Below are 15,051 nucleotides of genomic sequence, written 5' to 3'. Positions count from 1 at the left end.
CATTGACGGAAGTCATTTGTTGTTTCCGGTAACCGTTGCAATCTGTCACTGTCGTCCTTGCCAAAGGTCTGATTCCTCGAGAAGGCTCGTTTGTATACTGAACAATAAGGGACCATTCAATATTTATGCCTGGGGAAAGGAGATGGCACAAGAGAGGGGGATCATCAAAAAAAAAAAGAAATGAAGAGGGGGTCACTAAAATGAATAGGCATAGGAGTGGGGGGGGGGGGGGGCTATTTATTTCTTTTAGCCATATAGAGCATACCGGTGAACACTTCCAAACAGTCCACTTACATGGGTCAACTAATACAAAAAAAAGTCACGACAGTGAGAGAACGACCTTACAATATTGCGCCCAGATCGGGTTTGTCCAGAGACCTGTGCTACAACAGGTATTCTGTCACTGTTGGTTTCCTTTTGAATCACTCTCACTTTTCGATGAATCAGAGCTACAAAGATGCGAAATAACGATATCATCTTCGCTGTCACTTTCCGCATCAGAACTGCTGTCCATATCATTGTCACTGTTATCATCTTGCAGTACTTCGTGCCGCTGGAGAGAGACATGGGTATCAAGTACCTCACCCATTCTGATCAAGGCATGTGCAGTGAACCGTCGCACCTTATCATTTTTCTTGCCCTTTAATTGAAGGTTTCCAAAAGGTCTAGATAGCAGCAGACATGTAAAGATTTTAAGGAAAACGACCAATTTTTTAAGTTTAAAAGACATGTTTCGACAGAACTTCTGTCATCTTCAGTTGAATGAATGATTACAGAGCAAGTTGAATAATAAGTAGGCAAAAATGCTAATTAAGACAAATAGTAACAACAGAACGTGAAAAGGTGTAAATTAAAAGGATAATTTTAGATTTACATGGTGTAATTGCTGATTGAGGCAAGGTAGTTCTTTTTGAATATGGATAGCCTCCTTTATCTTGAGTTGAAAGCAGGTAGTGGCGTGATCTGAAATATGAAAGCAGTCTATTGAACACAATGAGCGACAACGTTCAGAATTCTGAAGATGTTTGAAGATGTGAGAGGCCCTATCAACGGCTAAGTGCTCACGTACGCGTGTGGAAAAATGTCGGGAGGTTTCGCCGACATAACAGGCATTACAGCCCGCACATGTAAACTTATAAACCACACGTGAACGAAGCCCGCCGGGGATAGGGTCTTTCACACCAAAAAGGTTACCTATCTTAAAGGAAGAAAAAACTAATTTGATGTCTAAATCATTACAATAGCGCTTGATTAAGTGTCGAATCTTCTTCTGAGTGATGACAGAAAAATGGCCTATGTACGGCAGCTTAAGGTAAAACGTGGGCGAGGTGGTAAGGGGGTAGCCTCGGGGACAATGATTGCTATGGGTCCCAGTGATGTAACGGTTAACCACTTTTTCAATTAAATGGGCAGGGAAAAGGTTCTTTTTGAGAATTTCAGTAAGCTTGGTTATATCCTCGTGTAACCCCAACCAAGTGTTGTTTATCTTGTAGGCCCTGTCAACAAGAGTCCTAATGAGACCTACTTTGTATGAGTACGAGGTGAAGCTAAAATAATTAGTTAATAACCCAGTAAAGGTTTTCTTACGGTAAACCCTAGTTAGGAAGGAATTAGTGTCACTATTATCAATAAGAACATCTAGAAAGGGTAATTTGCGATTAAGTTCTTTTTCCATAGTAAACCTTATGTTGGGGTGCCTAGAGTTAATGTAGTCTTGTAGTAGTCTTAAACTACAATTATAACCTGGCCAAATATCTATGCAATCTTTTGGCGCCGCACATCCCAACTGAACACTGTGCTACAGACACTTTTACTTTTGTACAGGACATTCAATCTTTATCTATGTTTGGTAAATTTATGGTTTCCTTCGATGTGGAAAGTCTCTTTACTAACATACCTCTTGAGGAATGTACTGACCTGGCGGTCAATTACATTTTTGAGGGCAATCCTGACCTTAAGTTAAGTAAACCTGAACTTAGAAGCCTTTTCACTGTAGCCACCGCCCAGACCCATTTCTTATTTAACGGTTCTTTCTATGACCAAATTGATGGTGTGGCCATGGGGTCTCCCCTTGCTCCCGTATTAGCCAATCTTTTTAATTATGGGGCATCATGAAAAACTATGGTTGGAAAATTTTCAATGCTCTAAAATGTTATTTTATCGTAGGTATGTTGACGACATTTTTTGTTTATTTCACTCGGAGCACGATGCTGTTATATTTTTTGACTACATTAACTCTAGGCACCCCAACATAAGGTTTACTATGGAAAAAGAACTTAATCGCAAATTACCCTTTCTAGATGTTCTTATTGATAATAGTGACACTAATTCCTTCCTAACTAGGGTTTACCGTAAGAAAACCTTTACTGGGTTATTAACTAATTATTTTAGCTTCACCTCGTACTCATACAAAGTAGGTCTCATTAGGACTCTTGTTGACAGGGCCTACAAGATAAACAACACTTGGTTGGGGTTACACGAGGATATAACCAAGCTTACTGAAATTCTCAAAAAGAACCTTTTCCCTGCCCATTTAATTGAAAAAGTGGTTAACCGTTACATCACTGGGACCCATAGCAATCATTGTCCCCGAGGCTACCCCCTTACCACCTCGCCCACGTTTTACCTTAAGCTGCCGTACATAGGCCATTTTTCTGTCATCACTCAGAAGAAGATTCGACACTTAATCAAGCGCTATTGTAATGATTTAGACATCAAATTAGTTTTTTCTTCCTTTAAGATAGGTAACCTTTTTGGTGTGAAAGACCCTATCCCCGGCGGGCTTCGTTCACGTGTGGTTTATAAGTTTACATGTGCGGGCTGTAATGCCTGTTATGTCGGCGAAACCTCCCGACATTTTTCCACACGCGTACGTGAGCACTTAGCCGTTGATAGGGCCTCTCACATCTTCAAACATCTTCAGAATTCTGAACGTTGTCGCTCATTGTGTTCAATAGACTGCTTTCATATTTTAGATCACGCCACTACCAGCTTTCAACTCAAGATAAAGGAGGCTATCCATATTCAAAAAGAACTACCTTGCCTCAATCAGCAATTACACCATGTAAATCTAAAATTATCCTTTTAATTTACACCTTTTCACGTTCTGTTGTTACTATTTGTCTTAATTAGCATTTTTGCCTACTTATTATTCAACTTGCTTTGTAATCATTCATTCAACTGAAGATGACAGAAGTTCTGTCGAAACATGTCTTTTAAACTTAAAAAATTGGTCGTTTTCCCTAAAATCTAATTGAAGGTTGAAATGACTGACGGATACTTGTCAAGCTCTTGATTGCTTAATTGCCCAACTTTACCAGTGCGACAAGGAGTGTTCCAATCATAGTCCTCGAAGCATTTCTGTTGTTTCTGCTAGCGTTTCCTGTTGTCTCTGCTTGTATTTCTCACGTCATGTATCTGGTTAAGTTTGCATCCGGTCTTGCGGGTTCTTTAGCATTATTTTCTTTTGACATGCTTTTGATAATACAATTCTGTGCTATTTCATTGAAACAGTATTTTTGGACTGAACAATTTGCTTGGCAGAAATTGAATGGCAATATGAGGCCTGTTCTCATTATACATTTCTTTCATTATCTATATTTATGTTTCTTTATATTTTATTTCTTCCATGCCGGCTGCCTTGGAATTCATCACCAAAATTGTCAACTGGAACAGAGAGTAACAGCGAAGGCTATTTTAAGTACTTGTATAAGGACCTAAAGCACGAAAGCCCCAAGTAATTCAACAAAATACTCCCAGACATGTACAAACATGCACAACCTAGACTACGAGTAGTCGCTTTTTCGCTTAGTCCGTCGTGCGTGACGCGAAAGAAAACCGCGAGAAAAAAAATGGCCGCGCGAAATCCTTTTGCGCGGTCATACTTTTTCTCGCGGTTTTCTTTCGCGTCACGCACGACGAACTAAGCGAAAGAGGGACTACTCGTAGGCTATGCACAACCCTATTTGCTCGATAACTTTACAAGGAAAGGAAAAGAAGATTTTAAACCCAAAAATATTATGAAAAGGTCAAGGATGACATGAGTGTACTTTATTTCTGAAACAAATGAAGCCTCCTGTTTTAAATTTATGAGAATATCTCCGAAACAACTAAGGCCTAATCATATAGGCATTGTGTCCAAAGGTGTTAAAAAATTCGAAAAAATTATGTCCCAAATGAAAAAGGAAGAAAATAACATCCCATCTAATTTGGGGACACTTTTTAACAGAAATAAACTTAAGCCATGGGCCAGTGAGCAATATCAGTATACTAAAGCAGTGCAAGAGGAACTTGCTCAAATGAAAGGAGATGTCAGTGACAAATAAGAGAAGTTTTTAAGCATAAAGCAAAGTCTTGACCGAGCGTTCAAAGGTTTGCTAAATAAGACAGGAATGAAGAACGGAAGACGAAAAAAACAAAAGAAAAGAAAAGCTGAAAAGGCCAAGAAAGAGCGCCTAAACAAAATCCAAGAAGAAACAAGGCGTAAAATCATCAAACGTGATTCTGAGGAAGCTTACAAGTTTATTACAAAACAAATACTTCTGTTAAATGAATTAGAAAAATCGAGAGCAGACTGGTACAAAGCTCGATTAGCAAGCCTCATTAACAAGGGAAATTGGCATCCAGAAGCAAGGATATGTGCACTTGCGCTTATGCAAAGCTCACCGATTAAGAATTAGAAGCAAACTGCCATGAAGAGGAAGGACATAGTGAAGAAGAAGTGAAAAGTGAAAAAGATGATTGCAAAGAAAGAAAGAAGTGGTGGAGGATAATAAAGAATTCAATGAAAGAAATTAAGTTTCATTGTCAGAGAGAATCGGGCAGTACCAAAAGATCGAGGTCGGCCGTTGACCATCTTTTCACAGTATAAAAGCTATCTGAAAAGACTAACAGCCATGACATTTAAAGGAATTTTATTTAGTTTAACATTCTGAAACGTGTACATGAGTTTTTCTAAAACAAACATATATTTACAGAATATTGCATTTATGTCTGGATGGAACAAATGTCTTAACTATCGAGTTTAGAGATTGTACTTCTAATTTAATCAATTCAATCCTGAGTTTATCCACCCTCATTTCCATCCAAATCTCTACAAGTAGGCTCTTCAGTCGTTATTAACAGACTGGAAAAATTTATAAGAAGAGAAGTTATTCTTCGCCGTATTTCTTATACGTTTAACACTAACGGCAAGTTAATGTTTAAAACGAACCGTGGCATGTTTTGATTTCCCAACAGAAACACCTTTCGAGATAAGATCATTACGTTCCATCCAGACTTCTGGCACATTTAAACAATGAAACAATATTTACAACGACAGGTTATAACTATATCATGCATTCAGAAAGAATGCTTTAATTTACTAATATAACACAGAGGTTTTTACCCTAAATTCCCAAGGTAATTCACATTAATTTGTTTTGACTTTGCCTCGCTACGCTTAGTGATTGGTTTAAAAGACTAGCGTCATATTCTCAAGCAATCCTAGCTAAGCCTCGCTCGCGCATGTTTTCTCGAGTTCGTATTCAAGTTCAATATTGCTTCAGTCGAATATCTGTGTCCTTTTTGATTGGTCAGAGTGATTACCTTGGTTGTCGTTTTACCACAGTCAGTTAAAAACCTCTCTATGTGTTGAATATTAAAATATGTTGGATAACTCATTACTAAACGTTGTATTGTACGTAACGTAATTTAATTAGTACTGCACTAAGATGGCACTGGGCCCCAGTGTAGCGTGATAGCGCGCAAGTCATTTGTACAGTTTGAAAATTTTATTTAGATTGAAAATTAATTGGTTTCTGCTGGAATCTATGAGAGAACTAATAACTTCGTGGGATGCAAATTTAACCAGGAAAGAAATTTGGTGGGATAAGATTTAGTTTCATCCTCAACTTGAATTTTCATTTAAGTAAATTTGTTGCTATTTGAAATCTATTTTTGCATCATGAATAAATTAATCAACAATAATTCCAACGCTTTTCTTTTGACTCCTGGTACCTTTTGTCGCACGGAAAACTTGACATAAGCACTATCATGCCACTGGCCCTTTGAATAACTTTAGCGCTGCGGTAAATATAACTAAACATACATGTGTATCTATAACTTAGTTGTACTAATCCCACTAAACATTACATTATTTTGAGTAACAAGGTGAATAATAATTACTGTTATAATAACAAAGGGTCCTTATTCACAGTTTTAAGTAGACGTTAAAACTTACAAGGTACTTATAGAGTTTAAAACTGTCCCAATAATAACAATTTTAAACTATAATCCAACTTGTAAGCAAGGCAATTTTGGGCATTTTGTAGTTTCTGCCAGAAATTGTCTCGTATCCACTATATTTAAACTGTAAGGCAAATGAGGAAAGTTAATAAGGAGTATTGATATTCATTACTAACATATGCAGAATCAAATAACAAAGGTACTGGACGTATATCTATAAGTGATAATTGTCTGTTTAAATACCTTACACCATGTTAGCACTACAGCTTAAATATTTTTACAAAATTAAAGTAAGGAATTTGATCATTCCCTGAAAGATGCCTGTCTGTGGAAATAACTTCGTTGCCTGGAGTCTATCACAGTGGACTTAACTAACGAATGTGAAGCCGACTAAGATTGCGAAATAATGTCCTAATGACGTAAGGCAAAATCCTTGAAGAATTAAACAAAGCTTAATGTCAATCGATGTGATAACAATTGAAATTTTCATATCAATCTGATCAGAAAAGTTGAAACACCAAAAACAATTTTTAGACAGATGTTGGCCTAAAAGAAAGAGGAGACTTACAAAGTGAATTGTTTCTTGGTTAGATTACCAAAGGAAGAGTTTTTTTGATAGATTGAGGAAACAGGCAAAATGTCTGGAAGTGATTTCTTTTGTTGGCCTCTTAATATCTACATTATGTACACACAATTTACCAGCTCAACATGTTGCAACAGAAATCAGCAGCCTTGGAACTTTCAGAGAAGAGATAATTTCTTTTGTAAAATCCGCCATATTGTACCTAGAGAGTTCTACCACCGTCATTCCATATCAGCCGGCATTTTCAGCCGTGCAAGGAATTCGTAATTCTCTCCTCTCTATCCGTCTTGTACGTGCAAGCGCCGGACGCTATCGCATTCATTGGTACTACGGCGGCTAAAACCGTGAGCCAAAACCTTGGCTTTCACAATTCAACGTCACCTGCTTCCTTTCATAAATCCGACAAAACCTTAGTGGTTTGTGTCTTTGAAATGGCCGCTAGTGTGGCTTAAATGCAGGCGTTTAGTGTATGTTTGTAAAACTACCTGAAGAGATCTACTACTAGTTTAGTGTTTAATTTTGATTTTAAAAAAATGTAAACCAAATTAAAACAAAAACAAAAACAAAAAGTTGTAATTTCAAAAAAAAAATTGTAAAACTTCTCGGTCTGCTTATACTAGAGAAACTAGGCTTGCTACTAAGTTAAATTTACGAGAAATTACTATTTTATACAATTGCAAATTGCTTGTATAACGTCTGGGATGTCAGTAAATTTTTGAGTTTGACTGTTGTCTGGGCAATAGTCAAACATGTTTACTAAAGAACTTTTGGCATTCCCTACACTAGATACATTTTTTGAGAAACTAAATCGAACAAAAGCACAAATAAACAAACATACAACACAAAAGTTAACCTACACGAGCTAAAAAGTGTATATTGTATATTGTAGACTGCTTATAATTTCAATCAAAACTGGTTAAAAAGTGTTCAATAACTTTTAAACAAATTAAGCTAAACCGATAGAAAGAGCAGTTTTTAAGATAAGACTAAGTAATGGTTGTTCCGCGCAATCAAGAAAAATTTACTCTGGCTTTCATATCAAATTTCTTTTTTAAAGTCTCTTGTCTTGAAGAATAGAAGTAATGAAAGTTTTAAATAACCCTCACTTTTCACAAATTATATACACGACTGAATATTGAAAAAATTATCAGGTTTTAAGCTTTTGTAATCACACTCTATTTCCTTCATTATAAACGAGAGCAAATGGATTGCTCAAATCACCCAAAAGAATAGACCTGCTTTGATTCAATATCTTTACTGCAGGGCCAAACAAAGTTCTCAGAAGCTCTCTTAGAAGACAAACTGTACAAAGTTATAACAAATCAACTTGAGCAACTAATTTCTTTAAAGCCTTTACTTTTGTTAAGAGAATGCGAGTTACTTTGCTAATGCTACTCGCATTGATATTATTGCTATTCATCTACTAGCTCACTGTATAGCGTTACAGTGTCTTGCCTAAAAAAACAAAAAGCCGTCTCATGTCACGCCATCAAGTCTTCTCCCGAGAAACGCCTGAAACTCGATGTGCATTTTGTTTGTTTATAGTGGTCAGGTTGTTCGTAATCCGGGTTTAAGAGTTGATGGAGGTTTAAAGTTTTCTTTGGTGGGTAAAGTATTTTCTTTGCTAATTTTTAGAGGTCTTAGAGCTTGTAAGCCGTCGTCAAAAGTTGAGAGAAAAAAAATGGCGGAAGTTTATAAATGGGTAACACTAATTTTGGCCTAGCTTGGTCATGCTTTGAACAACCAGGCCATGGTTACGTTTTATTGTAGGTAATCATGTCGGGAAGTAATATCCCGCTTGGCACTAAAAGAGACAATGATCTAAGTCTCTTGCCACTACTATTCAACTGAAGCTAACTGAAACATGCACATGCTATGACCGGATTAGTCAGTGCTGCAATATCGGGCAGGACAACCCCGCAGGTTTAATAACTTGTATATATAATACGAGCCACAGTTCTTTAATTGAATGAAGAACCAGTCGTAGCAACAGCCCTCAAAGTTTTTAATGCAGACCTTTTTTGAGACTGTACCCTCAGCCACTGTAGGATGACCACCACTCAACCAGACAGGATAGTGTGTACCACAACGGTCCATCGGTGGACATGTGGTCACCATTTTTGTGCCTGCAGCTCCTTGGAAGCGATACCAGCCATTGAATGTGTTGTCACATTTGGCGTCTTTTGTTTCGTAGTCATATCTTCTTTCCGCGTCTGTCAGATTTTGGTAGTTCTTACATATGTCAACTAAAAAAACAAACAAAGTAATACGTAAATAACCCTCCCCTGATCCGTAGATATATACCTCTGTAGTGCTGTGTCTTTGGGTGTTACTTGTAGTTCGAACACAGTCACTTCACTGATATATATCGGCTCTAAGTGCGAGAACATCGCAATCAGCGCCAGTGTTTCTCCACTAAGGTATGTTTACTCTCTGGCATTGGATAAACCGCTGGAGGAATACTATGTGGAATACTTTAACCAACTATGTAGTGGATTCTAACTTCATATGGGTTATTTATTATTTTTTTCCTGATACATGCCTACTTGTTAAATAAGATTCTTAAATGTGACAAACCGTCCTTACATAACGACAAATAAAGTTTTTAACTGTAGCTAATTAAAACAGAATAGAAGATATCCCTACTAATGATAAAACTGTGTTGCACCTTCACAATTAAGACCGTTCCTTACAAATCCATCTTTGCACTGGCAGTTGTACGATCCATCCGTATTCTTGCACTGAGAGTTGGCAACAGCATCACATGGGTCGACCTGTGCAGCGCACTCGTCAATGTCTAAAAACAAAGGGATCTAAGTGTTACTATTTCAATGTCACAATGGATGGTTAAGTGTCCCATTACGAGCATAAAAGGGAATTCTGGTGAAAATAAACTACTTTACACATTAAAAAGGCGACAAAAAGGATCAGAAAAATCTCAAGAGAACCTTTTTACGAAGGAAAATAAGTAGAATTGGCGCCTTAAATCAACTCCAAAGTTTTTACATTTCTAAAGTGATTACACGGCATATAGAAACACCTATAGCGGATACATTTTATTAGAGTAATCGTGTGGCTGGCTAACGGGAAACTTTCAGTGATATCAACCACACAGTACTGCCATCTGCCCATCGATTGTAGGCGTTTCATCCCTGTTACTTGCATGTGGTATTACCTGCTGTTATCTACAGCGATTATCTCAATCACAGTGTTCCAGTAAAGTCTAGTGCGCAGCTGCAGTTGAATTCGTTGACTCGTCTAAGTAACTAACTCTTCGCATCATTTCGCCTCCACCTGCCCACAAAAGGTGTAAAATCGGCCCTGAATCGAAGCCATACCCATGCGGTCAATTCCCCATCTGTCCCCCCTTCACCAGATTGGAGGTTATGACCATGGAACTACACGCCCTACTGTGTTTAGCATGTTTAACTTTGGGTCGTGTGTCCGCTCACAGGCAAACTTTTACAAGGAAATATACTGTAAAGAAGGAATTAAAACTTTTCTGCTGGAAAAGTAAAAACCATGGAAGTTTCACAGCAACTCGTCAAAAAGGTTTATCTTTTGGTTTCCTCGTGGCAATAAAAGTCAAAGACGAGTTTCTTTTTGTTTTCCCTTTTCCGGTGGCTGTCAATTTCTAGGAAATACACCTTTTTATTGGCTCCTAATCGTTTGTTAACATTGCTGTTTTATTTTTTACACGAACTACTACCTGTTTCACATTGTGTGCCATTAAATCCTGGTGCACAGCTGCAGTTGAATCCGTTCACTCGGTCTGTGCAGTTTCCGGTGTTCTTGCAGGGATGACTTGCGCAGTCATCGATATCTGTTTTAAAGGGATAAGGTAGAAATTGAAAAACGGTCATACCGTAAAATACCACGTTAAAGCCTCCCCCGATATAAACCCCTCTATTTGCCCCTCCCCCGCCACCCCCCGCAATCTTTGTTAACTTTGCTGTTTTATTATTTACACGAACGATAAGGTTGGTGAGGTTATCTGTTTCGATTACCTGTTTCACATTGCGTTCCATTAAATCCTGGTGCGCAGCTGCAGTTGAATCCGTTCACTCGGTCTGTACAGGTCCCGTTGTTCTTACAGGGATGACTTGCACAATCATCGATATCTGTTTCAAGATGATAAGGCAGAAAGTTAATAACGGTCACATTCGATAGAACCTGCAACAACTAACAACAAAACTCAATAACAAAACTATGCTTGAAGTTAAAAGATACAACACTGCGCGCAAACAACTTAGAGAGAGATTAAAACCCGTAGAATTTGAATGAAAATTAACTAATTTTGGTTATAGTTACCTGTTTCACATTGTGTGCCATTAAATCCTGGTACACAGCTGCAGTTGAATCCGCTCACTCGGTCTGTACAGGTCCCGTTGTTCTTACAGGGATGACTTGCACAATCATCGATATCTGTTTCAAGGTGATAAGGCAGAAAGTTAATAACGGTCACATTCGATAGAACTTGCAACAACCAACAACAAAACTCGATAACAAAACTATGCTTGAAGTTAAAAGATACAACACTGCAAACAACTTAGAAAGAGATTAAAACCCGTAGAATTTGAATGAAAATTAACTAGTTTTGGCTATAGTTACTTCTTTCACATTGTGTGCCATTAAATCCTGGTGCACAGCTGCAGTTGAATCGGTTTACTCGGTCTGTACAGGTCCCGTTGTTCTTACAGGGATGACTTGCACAGTCATCGATATCTGTTTTAGAAGAAAAGATTGAAAGGATTAAACTGCAATAGCTTCTGTTGATATATTTGACGGAACCCGGCCCGGAGCAAATAGGCAAAAGAGATCAGTAACTAACTAACTTTCAGAGAGTTTTTTGCTTGTTATAAAGAAAAACAAAACATCTTTATCAAATGTCCATCATTATCATAATCCAGTCAGGGAATGGCAACGGATCTGCTCCTTGAAACATATCTGTTCCACACACAACTTCTTGCTGGGTGGGAATCTTCTGGTTCTGACCACCCGCTGTCAGTTGCACGGGGAAGATAGAGCCTGTTTGACTGTTAATTATTAGTCAAGAGAAGATAGCAGACCTGAAACCCATCTTTGTAGCTCTCGGCTTCATGACCTTCATAAATGCTATTGCTGTTTTACCTCTAAACAAACAGTTTTTCGCGGAGAGAGCCCGATTGGGTTTTAAAGCTAGGCTTCTTCTTTATGAAGAGCATCTCATAGATTAAACAGTCTATGTCCATGTCTTGAACGTTATTTTCGCTATGGGGACGTTTATTGCCGGAAGGGTTTATTAAAACTGACACTGCTGGTTAGATTACCTTAATAGAAAGGTAAAATAACTTAAATGTAAAAGTTCGTTAAAAAATTGATTAGCCCCAAGGTTGGACGCATCGCAAATATGCCTTATTTTGTAGAATACAGAGTCTTTAATCATAGAAACAGCCTGGAAGTTGAGGCATTTTATAGCGCGTAGATGAGGCTTATTACAAGAGGTTTGAAAATAATAAATCGAAGTAAAACCCTTAACGTCTAGTTACCTAGTTTAGACATGTCACAACGAGCCTGGACTACCTCGCCAGGTTTAATTGAATCGAACCAGTAATTACCGCTGACTGCATCTTCTCCTTCACTCGCCCTAATCTCGGCGCACGACTCAGCTGGCAACTCGGGAACGGATCCAAGGGGAACTAAAAATAGAAAAGTCAAAAACATTGTTTTTTTCTTGGCGCTTTTCTGTCATTACTAAACACCACTATTGTTAAGCTCTCTTGACGAAAAACTACGGGCTTTGTTCGGAGTCCCCGGGATGCAATGAGATTCTGGGCACGCCTGTATACGACACAATTACTATCCTCAAAAAAAGATAGAGATGAACTGTTTAAAGATGAAAAATACCTCTTTTCCTGAATCGTTTAATATAGAAGCGATCGCTGTCCGGAACAAAATCTTCAGGTCTGGCTTCTTTGGTGCGGTTGTTCAACTCACATATGCCTTGGCTGATGACGTAGTTAAAGCTTTGACATCTGACGTCATCATCACACTTGTCTAAACAATTGAGCCAGATTCCGGTATTCTCCTCGATGTAGGTATGTCCTTTTAACATCATGCCACGGATGGAATATTCGCCTCGAATTATACACTGCTGAGCGTCCAGTTTATAAAACATCTGAGACATCAGAAGCACCGTGATGGCCATACTTATGCCAGCTTCTGAAATTGTCATATGGAGAGAAAAATATCGAGTCTCGCATAATATGTTTCTTGTACCTTACATAAAAAATTAGCTGTTAGATGCAAGCGAGCATCTCGCTCTCTTATAGCTGAGAGTCAATGAGCAGAAATAGCTCTGAATGGCAGCGACACGCCACCCCTTATTACACAGTGTTGCTTGTAAGCAATCTTGTAAGGTCTGTAAGCAATCTCGAAATAAATTTAGAAAAAAAACTACAAAATAATCTTGAATCAGGCAATAGTCTTTACTTGAAACGTATCCGTCGAATTCTAGGCCTATACAAACAAAGAGATAATAAAATAGACACACCAAAAGAATCTAGAATATCTGAAACAGAAGGGAGGTATTGCCTCCGTTAGACAATCTCACTAATAACGCTCTGTATCTAGGGAGCGGCTGGTGAGGGAACGCTTTGTCAATCATTGAAATTTACTTCAATTTGTGAGAAAAAGCGGTGAAAAACTCAGGCTGCGTCCACACTACAATGGAGAAATTTGAAAACACGGCTATCTTTCTATGGTTAAGACTACCGTCTCCTCTGACCCGTCATGAAAGCTCTTCAAACAGGAGAAATTTGAAAACACGGCTATCTTTCTATGGTTAGGCCTACCGTCTATGGTTAGCCAAATGTTGCAAAATTCAACAACTTGCACTTTCATATTCAACAACTTATATTTATTTTCAACGACATATATTTATATTCAACATTTTATATTTATATTCAACAATACGCATTTTCTTTCAACTTCAACCCAAATTATTTTCATTCAACAAGAATATTTGTTCAACTTCAACCCAAAATAATTTCATTCAACAACAATATTTGTTCAACTTCAACCACAATTAGTTTTATTCAACAATAATAGTTATTCAACTTCTATCATGCATAGTGATTTAATAACATACCTTCTTTTATGACAAAGGTTTTGAAAGTTTCCGGACATTCGAAATATTGCCATTCAACAAAATTCCCCGTCCCTCCCCTCAAACTACCCCGAACGTTGTCACAAATCCCTAGTGTTTTGGGTACCCAAACCACTGAAAGCGTAAACTGATGCAAGTGAAATCATCGACAATTCTGCTCAAAACCCATTTATCTTCTTACGAAGCCTTGTCTCAATAAATTAAAGCGTTCCTCAGCTTGATATAAACACAATACGTCTCTGAAAATAGTCGCAATTCATAACAGACTGTCTGATCCGAGTCCGCAGTTATAACGACATACAAAACCGAATTCACGCGCCAGAGATCCTTGTATGAACATGCGCTTGGTGCCTATCGACAACCCTTGAAATGCACGTTATTTTAAACGAGAAAGGCGCTTTCTAAACCTCCGATAGTGCGGCGATTAAAATCAATATACGAACGAACGGCTGTCAGGCAATATGCAGGTCTCAAGCTGTGACCGACCTCTGTATGTGTTGCATGTCGGAAAAAAACTCTGGCTTAGACTTGTTTGTCGCTCTTTCCTTGACCATCCTTCCTAGTACACGTAGATTTTGTAGAATTGTGGATGATTTCACTTGCATCAGTGTTACGCTTTCAGTGGTTTGGGTACCCAAACCTGCGAGTGACTAGGGATTTGTGACAGCGTTCGGGGTAGTTCGAGGGGAGGGACGGGGAATTTTGTTGAATGACAATATTTCGAATGTCCGGAAACTTTCAAAACCTTTGTCATAAAAGAAGGTATGTTATTAAATCACTATGCATGATAGAAGTTGAATAATTATTATTGTTGAATAAAACTAATTGTGGTTGAAGTTGAACAAATATTGTTGTTGAATGAAAATAATTTGGGTTGAAGTTGAACAAATATTGTTGTTGAATGAAATTATTTTGGGTTGAAGTTGAACAAATATTTTTGTTGAATGAAAATAATTTGGGTTGAAGTTGAAAGAAAATGCGTATTGTTGAATATAAATATAAAATGTTGAATATAAATATATGTTGTTGAATATGAAGGTGCAAGTTGTTGAATTTTGCAACATTTGGCTAACCATAACCGTCTCCTCTAACCCGT

At 37.9% G+C, this 15,051-nt stretch overlaps 1 protein-coding gene across 1 annotated transcript; it reads right to left on the bottom strand.

The window, feature by feature from the left end:
• Positions 1–400: 400 nt before the first annotated feature.
• LOC110065637 (uncharacterized) lies at positions 401–13,018 on the bottom strand. The gene is made up of 4 exons (XM_089271346.1): positions 12,695–13,018; positions 12,337–12,486; positions 8,825–9,054; positions 401–640 (listed from the first exon to the last, which is right to left on the bottom strand). The coding sequence occupies exons 1-4, from the start codon at positions 12,993–12,995 to the stop codon at positions 401–403; spliced, it is 921 nt and encodes a 306-aa protein (XP_089127472.1). The 5' UTR covers positions 12,996–13,018.
• Between the last annotated feature and the right edge of the window lie 2,033 nt (positions 13,019–15,051).

Source organism: Orbicella faveolata, unplaced genomic scaffold (genome assembly GCF_042242905.1).
Source record: "Orbicella faveolata isolate gen_17 unplaced genomic scaffold, um_ofav_v1 contig_34, whole genome shotgun sequence".
Taxonomy (NCBI): domain Eukaryota; kingdom Metazoa; phylum Cnidaria; class Anthozoa; order Scleractinia; family Merulinidae; genus Orbicella; species Orbicella faveolata.
This window is presented reverse-complemented; position numbering and strand designations above follow the sequence as displayed.

What these genes read in the sequence shown, in the direction of transcription:
- LOC110065637 (XM_089271346.1), bottom strand. Translation starts at nt 12,995, where the DNA reads ATGGCCATCACGGTGCTTCTGATGTCTCAGATGTTTTATAAACTGGAC. An exon ending in TAAACGATTCAGGAAAAGAG is followed by an intron (nt 12,487 to 12,694) that starts GTATTTTTCATC and finishes TTCTATTTTTAG; the next exon opens with TTCCCCTTGGATCCGTTCCC. An exon ending in TTGTGACATGTCTAAACTAG is followed by an intron (nt 9,055 to 12,336) that starts GTAACTAGACGT and finishes TTGTTTTTTTAG; the next exon opens with TTGACATATGTAAGAACTAC.